We start from the raw sequence: 5,450 nt of genomic DNA on the forward strand, positions 1-5,450 counted from the left end.
GTACTCAAACAGTTATTCAACAATAATTTCGGAAGCCTTTGGCAACAGACATAACACACTAGTAAAATCACTTATCAGAATACCCTTAGGTCAATTTCATGTTTTAATATCATTTTGAATATAAATAACCATTGCTTTATGTTCCCTAATATTCTCAATACCCAATTAAGGTAATGAAAAGGGCAAAATTGCAATGTGGGTTGCTTCACCAAAAATTCTTGAATTTCCAAATGAATTTTACTTTTGTCCTGTGTCCTTTTTGGCCCATGCATTTAGACCCACAAATTCCATGTCCCTCATTGAAGTTGGAAGAAAAAAGAATCTCTCTTCCATCCACAGCCAAATTAAAATGCATTGCTGTTAAGTACATCTATTGTTACAGTCTTGACCAAGTTAAGTATCAGAATATATGAATTAATAACATGTTTAGTCATTTAAAAAATTTATTACAGTGACACGGCAGCCAGTCACTCTCACGCATCCGTCAAGGGCAGTGAACCCCTTTTCCGACTGGGCCACATGTTAGAACGTACCTTTTTGTTCTCATGCTGTTAAGCTGTTCACTTTTCCATTGCACATGATGAGTAGCTGCAGCAAAAGGGTAAATAAGCTTAACTTGATGGTGTGAACGGGATGAGAATATGATATTCAAAATGTATTTTAGAAAAGACAAGTAATTTGTTGCAATCAAGCAACATTTTATAAGAAAAGAAATAAAACTTGGTTCAGAATGCATTTATAGCCATTTGCAAAATACATAATTGTAAATAAAAATCAATTGAAATTGCATTCATTTCCCAGTCATGTTCTTTCAACTGAGTTCGATGCAGAGAAATTCATAGATATATATATTTACACCCAATGGGTTATTGGTATTCACTACTGGTCCAATATTTATACTATTTACTAAGAAAAATGCAGCCAATTGGTCTTCCCAAGAAGATACTAAGTCATGCAAAAGGAAGGCAGAAATGGATCTAATAAGATACAAATTGAGTCTACAAACCAGAATAATATGAAGACTTCCCAAAGTAAACAAAACGTACGAGAAGAAGCAGCACCTTCACTATAAATTCACTTGTTACATAATTCTAAAAATATCAGCATGCATTTTCATGGACTTGTATTTCTTTCATGACATCCTTGAACACAAACTGTGCAATTGTCTCTTTATCTGATGCATTACCATTGAGGACTCTAATATTGTCAACCATACCTAGACCAGCATTTCCAAAATTTGTCAAAGGCAACACATTACCACCACGTTTCAAGTAAAAATCTCCATCTTCATCACTGATTGATTCAGTTAATTCAGATCCTACAAGTTTCCCATCCTCTGTGGACTTACTCACTTCATCCATGGCAGGAGGATCACTCTTATCAACAACTACACCTTTTCCCAGAATTTCTGTTCTATATTTCACATGCTCTGGCCAAACGCACTCCTCGAAGTAACCAGGAACATCTGGAGGATCATAACTTCTTTGAACTCTTCGAGATGTGCATACAGCTCGAGATAACAGCATGTAGTACTTGAGGTGACACAGGGAACTTGTTGGCTGGTAGTTTAGGATGAGAAAGCCCTCCACTAATAGAATACCTGTCAGAGGATTTGTTGTTTTAATGGGGTCCTTTCGTGATTCAACTAATGGAAATTGCCTCTCTTTCTGCTCTGGAGATCCTCCAGTAATTTTCAATATAGTTTCATGAAGTGCACTGAAGTCTACAGAAGAAATGATATCCCAATTAAAGTGACCTAGGGAGGGCAGAAGAACATGGCGAGGGTCATCTGGTTTTAGGAAATAATCATCTTGTGACAAAGTTAATACCTTGACATTTTGCTTGACAGACTGAAAATGCTGGATGAGTAAGTCCTTCAGTCGAAATGTAAGTGATGTTTTTCCTCCATTTGTGACACCAGATATACCAATTACTAACCACTGATACATTTTTCTTTGAACTACAAGGGATAGAATAAACAACAAAAAATTATAAATGACCAAAGGTCAGACTTACATAATAATGTGATTCATGAAAATATTTCATTTCCCTGAAGGTTTACAATTTCTTTCGACCAACAAAATTGTCAGTAACACATTGGATTCAGAAGCATTTCAGAACAGAACCATAGGGATATTATTACACCTCATTTATGCATTGCCAATAGCACGATGCTAAGCATTTTGAAGAGCATTTATGGTAAACACCAGAAGACCCCCTATGAATAACATTCCTGACAATGCTGGCACAAGTAATGCATAACGAGTGGGTGGAAAAATATAAGGGAATGATTCCAAGGTGGATTTTGATATAAATGGTGGTACCCACAGCCACAAAGTATAATATACAAATAACGAAAGAGATGAAACCACTATAAGTTTCCCGAGTTGAGCATCAGACACTCCCATCACTTTATAACAGCAGCTTGCGTTCGGTTTCTGAAAATAAAAAAATGGCAATCAAAAACATAATAAAGTCCTTTCGTCCTAACTCTAATTGGATTATGTTTTTTAGAGAAAATTTCCTGAAATGAGCAATATAGATGGAAACTAATTAAAATTTCATATTTAAATCAGCGTCCATGTATGTTAATACTTATTATTAAAACTTCTACTTAATAGTATAGGCAACAAAAAACTCCATGAATTGATTCTAACTTTCTAAAAATTATAACTGTCACGGGGTAAAAGGAAAATGATTGTAAACCCAGGTGAACTAATAATCACAAAACAGGCAAAACTACTTACTGTGACTTCAATCAGAGACAAAATATTCCTTTTCAAACTTCTCAAAGTCTTCCTCTGTGAAAACAGTGTTCTCTTCTTTAACCTCTTCAGTTTTCACAAAATTTCTACGACTTGCTCTTGACATTATCTAAAAAGAATTGAACATGATAATTATTAATTCTATGATTAGAACAATTAGAATAGCAAAGATTGGAACAAAGGCAGGTACATAAGCTTTTCTTTTGATGTTGAGTTCAGCAGGTGGGGAGTTCCTTCAAGGCAGAAAAGATTTTATGGGCTTAGATAACTACATATCGAGATAGTCATCGTGGAGATATTGTTTATAAATTCATTTCATTTCAAAGGAGAAAGATGGATGCATAGGGCTACCACAAAAATTTTAATTTACGCTTTCTTTCCTACTGAAATACAATGAAACAATCAGCTTTAAGTTTATTGAGGGCCTTTTGCTATTTATCAAATACTTTCCCAACAAAACTGACCCGCGTGTCTAGAGCATTCAACCTTGCATAAACCATCCTATAAAACAGATCTAGTACAGAAAAGATCATTATAGTAAACAAGCAACTGGGGTCTAAATCAGAGCCTGCAACCTCTTCTCAGAGGGAGTACAAAACATCCTCAATTTTGCAAAATAACCCCATTTTATAAACTAATGCTAACTATATTAACTAAAAACCATGTTCCCATTCTGAGAATAACATAATTGATTACCAAATGCATTAAAATCAGAAATAAAATATGCACGGTAAGGATTTTGGTATGCTGTGCTTGATATTACAAAATGTGTGATAGGATCAAGTTAAGATATGATTAATTCTTTATGAACAAAAGTGGTTCTACGGCTTGAGTGTATGAGTAAAGAAAAACAGGTGTTCCGAAGCAGTGGCGCCGACTCCATGGGGCCTGAGGGGGCCCGAGCCCCCTCAAAGATTCGTTTGGGGGGGCGGAGCCCCCTCAATAAATCAAGAAAATAATTAATTTATATTATGCTTTGTGAAGTCACATAAATATATTTGTTATTTTTATTTCCCATGTTTGACGATAGTTACCTTTTAAAATAAATTCAACGATGTGTGTTGAAACAAATAATTATAAGGTTAAGCAGGTTAACTGAATCAAGTGGTGTGAATCATGGTAGTGTTTCGGTGCTGCGACACACTTTGAATTTAACCTCTTCCTGGGGCAAGACCTCCGATATGGGCCCCCCCAATATTTTTTATAAGTCGGCGCCTCTGTTCCGAAGACAGAACTTTTTCATATCTGGACTCCTTGGGAGATATGTTACAGACGAACAAACAATGGCAAAAAAATGTATAATGTTGCATTAACAAGAAGTGTAATTTTTTAGATATAATTTATTCAAAGTATCAATTTAACCATTGTGAAGTCAGGAGCAGTTCAACGTTTCGCACGCTCTCTTTTCCCATGGGCAGCGATTTATTTTAGCTCTAGCTGCATCGCATTTGCAGCAAGATCAATTAGTGATCGTCGTCAGTTAACACATCATAATAATGCACTGCTGCAGGATAACATCACTTTTTGATTCCTTGCTTAGGTCTTTCAACTTGCGAACAAGGTCTCTGAATGTATCTTATTCGAATGTTAAGGACGACCTGTATTTTTAAAACACCGTGATGTATGAAAAATATCAATACATTAAATTAACTTTTCACGTCTGAAAATAACGCCAACAGATGTTTAGCTATAACAATAATAACAAAATAAAATTAATTCGCAGTAATTATTAAAATGAGTTAAATCATGTGCCATCATAAATTGACTTATTCAACCATAGGCGCACCTAAGGGGAGGGGGCTACTGATAATGTATTTTATTATGGAGAACAATTGGATGGATGGGAGAGGATGCAAGAGTTCAAATACCTATCAGTGTATAAATACAAAGGTAAAACAATATAGGGTAAGGTAATGCATAAATTTCACGAACTATTTGCCTGAATGTCAACCATACCTTAGAAGCAACATCTTTATCGACGCTTGTGGAATTAAGTAATATTAAAGCTTGTAAGTTATCAGATGTTCTATCTGACGGCTGCAATCGGCGGCGAATATCAGCAGCTGTCTGCCAAGACGAGACACTTTTCTTTTCTGGAATTAGGAAATATATTCATGGTTATATGATTAAAATCCACTGCATGATCATTTGATAATAGAAGACTTACTTTTACCAGCGTCTTTGATTAGTTTTGGTTTCTTCCTCTTCTTCAGTTCGTTTGCATCCTCTCCGTCAACCCCCTCTAAAATGAAAATAAAAAGGTGTATGAGTCATTCGAATGAATTTACCGTGAAGCTAGAGTCACAGATAACTAACTGTTTATAGATTCGTCCTCCTTGAACAGCTCTAAAGCTCTCTTAAGAACTGACGTAGACATTTCATCAATTTAAGACCTCATGCATCTCTGAAAACCCTTATACTAGACGAACATTAAAAATAAAAAACTCCGATACTACAACAATCGCCACAAAATAATCATTCTCGAAAAACTGAGACAGGATGGATCAAATTCCACGTTCTCGGCGATTAGCACGTTATGGACTTTGCTACTGAAGTAATAATTTTGGAAATTTGTAAATAAACAGAACACAAACGCTACGATTCACGCCGCACGCCATGTTGTCTGATTTTGTCGTTTACATTTATTTTCATTTTTAGCCGCTGATGTCTCCTCGCTCGCTGTGA

The 5,450-nt window shown here is 35.6% G+C and overlaps 2 protein-coding genes across 3 annotated transcripts; both read right to left on the reverse strand.

Moving 5' to 3' along the window:
- Positions 1-720: 720 nt before the first annotated feature.
- On the reverse strand, positions 721-1,949 carry LOC124169848 (nicotinamide riboside kinase 2). Its single transcript, XM_046548643.1, has one exon. The coding sequence runs from the start codon at positions 1,947-1,949 to the stop codon at positions 1,101-1,103; it is 849 nt and encodes a 282-aa protein (XP_046404599.1). The 3' UTR covers positions 721-1,100.
- Positions 1,950-2,012: 63 nt separating this feature from the next.
- LOC124169850 (active regulator of SIRT1) lies at positions 2,013-5,379 on the reverse strand. Of its 2 annotated transcripts, XM_046548647.1 has the most exons (5): positions 5,082-5,379; positions 4,933-5,007; positions 4,722-4,858; positions 2,748-2,874; positions 2,013-2,438 (listed from the first exon to the last, which is right to left on the reverse strand). In XM_046548647.1, exon 5 carries the CDS (start codon positions 2,406-2,408, stop codon positions 2,175-2,177), a length of 234 nt encoding a protein of 77 aa, XP_046404603.1. In that variant the 5' UTR covers positions 2,409-2,438; positions 2,748-2,874; positions 4,722-4,858; positions 4,933-5,007; positions 5,082-5,379; the 3' UTR covers positions 2,013-2,174. The 2 variants fall into 2 exon arrangements, with proteins under 2 accessions (XP_046404603.1, XP_046404602.1); XM_046548646.1 differs by lacking the exon at positions 2,013-2,438 and having other exon boundaries at positions 2,749-2,874; positions 5,082-5,364.
- Positions 5,380-5,450: the final 71 nt, after the last annotated feature.

This window comes from Ischnura elegans, chromosome 12 (genome assembly GCF_921293095.1).
Source record: "Ischnura elegans chromosome 12, ioIscEleg1.1, whole genome shotgun sequence".
Classification (NCBI taxonomy): domain Eukaryota; kingdom Metazoa; phylum Arthropoda; class Insecta; order Odonata; family Coenagrionidae; genus Ischnura; species Ischnura elegans.

What these genes read in the sequence shown, in the direction of transcription:
- LOC124169848 (XM_046548643.1), bottom strand. Translation starts at nt 1,949, where the DNA reads ATGTATCAGTGGTTAGTAATTGGTATATCTGGTGTCACAAATGGAGGA.
- LOC124169850 (XM_046548646.1), bottom strand. Translation starts at nt 5,142, where the DNA reads ATGTCTACGTCAGTTCTTAAGAGAGCTTTAGAGCTGTTCAAGGAGGAC. An exon ending in GGAGGACGAATCTATAAACA is followed by an intron (nt 5,008 to 5,081) that starts GTTAGTTATCTG and finishes TTTTCATTTTAG; the next exon opens with AGGGGGTTGACGGAGAGGAT. An exon ending in AATCAAAGACGCTGGTAAAA is followed by an intron (nt 4,859 to 4,932) that starts GTAAGTCTTCTA and finishes TCCTAATTCCAG; the next exon opens with AAAAGAAAAGTGTCTCGTCT.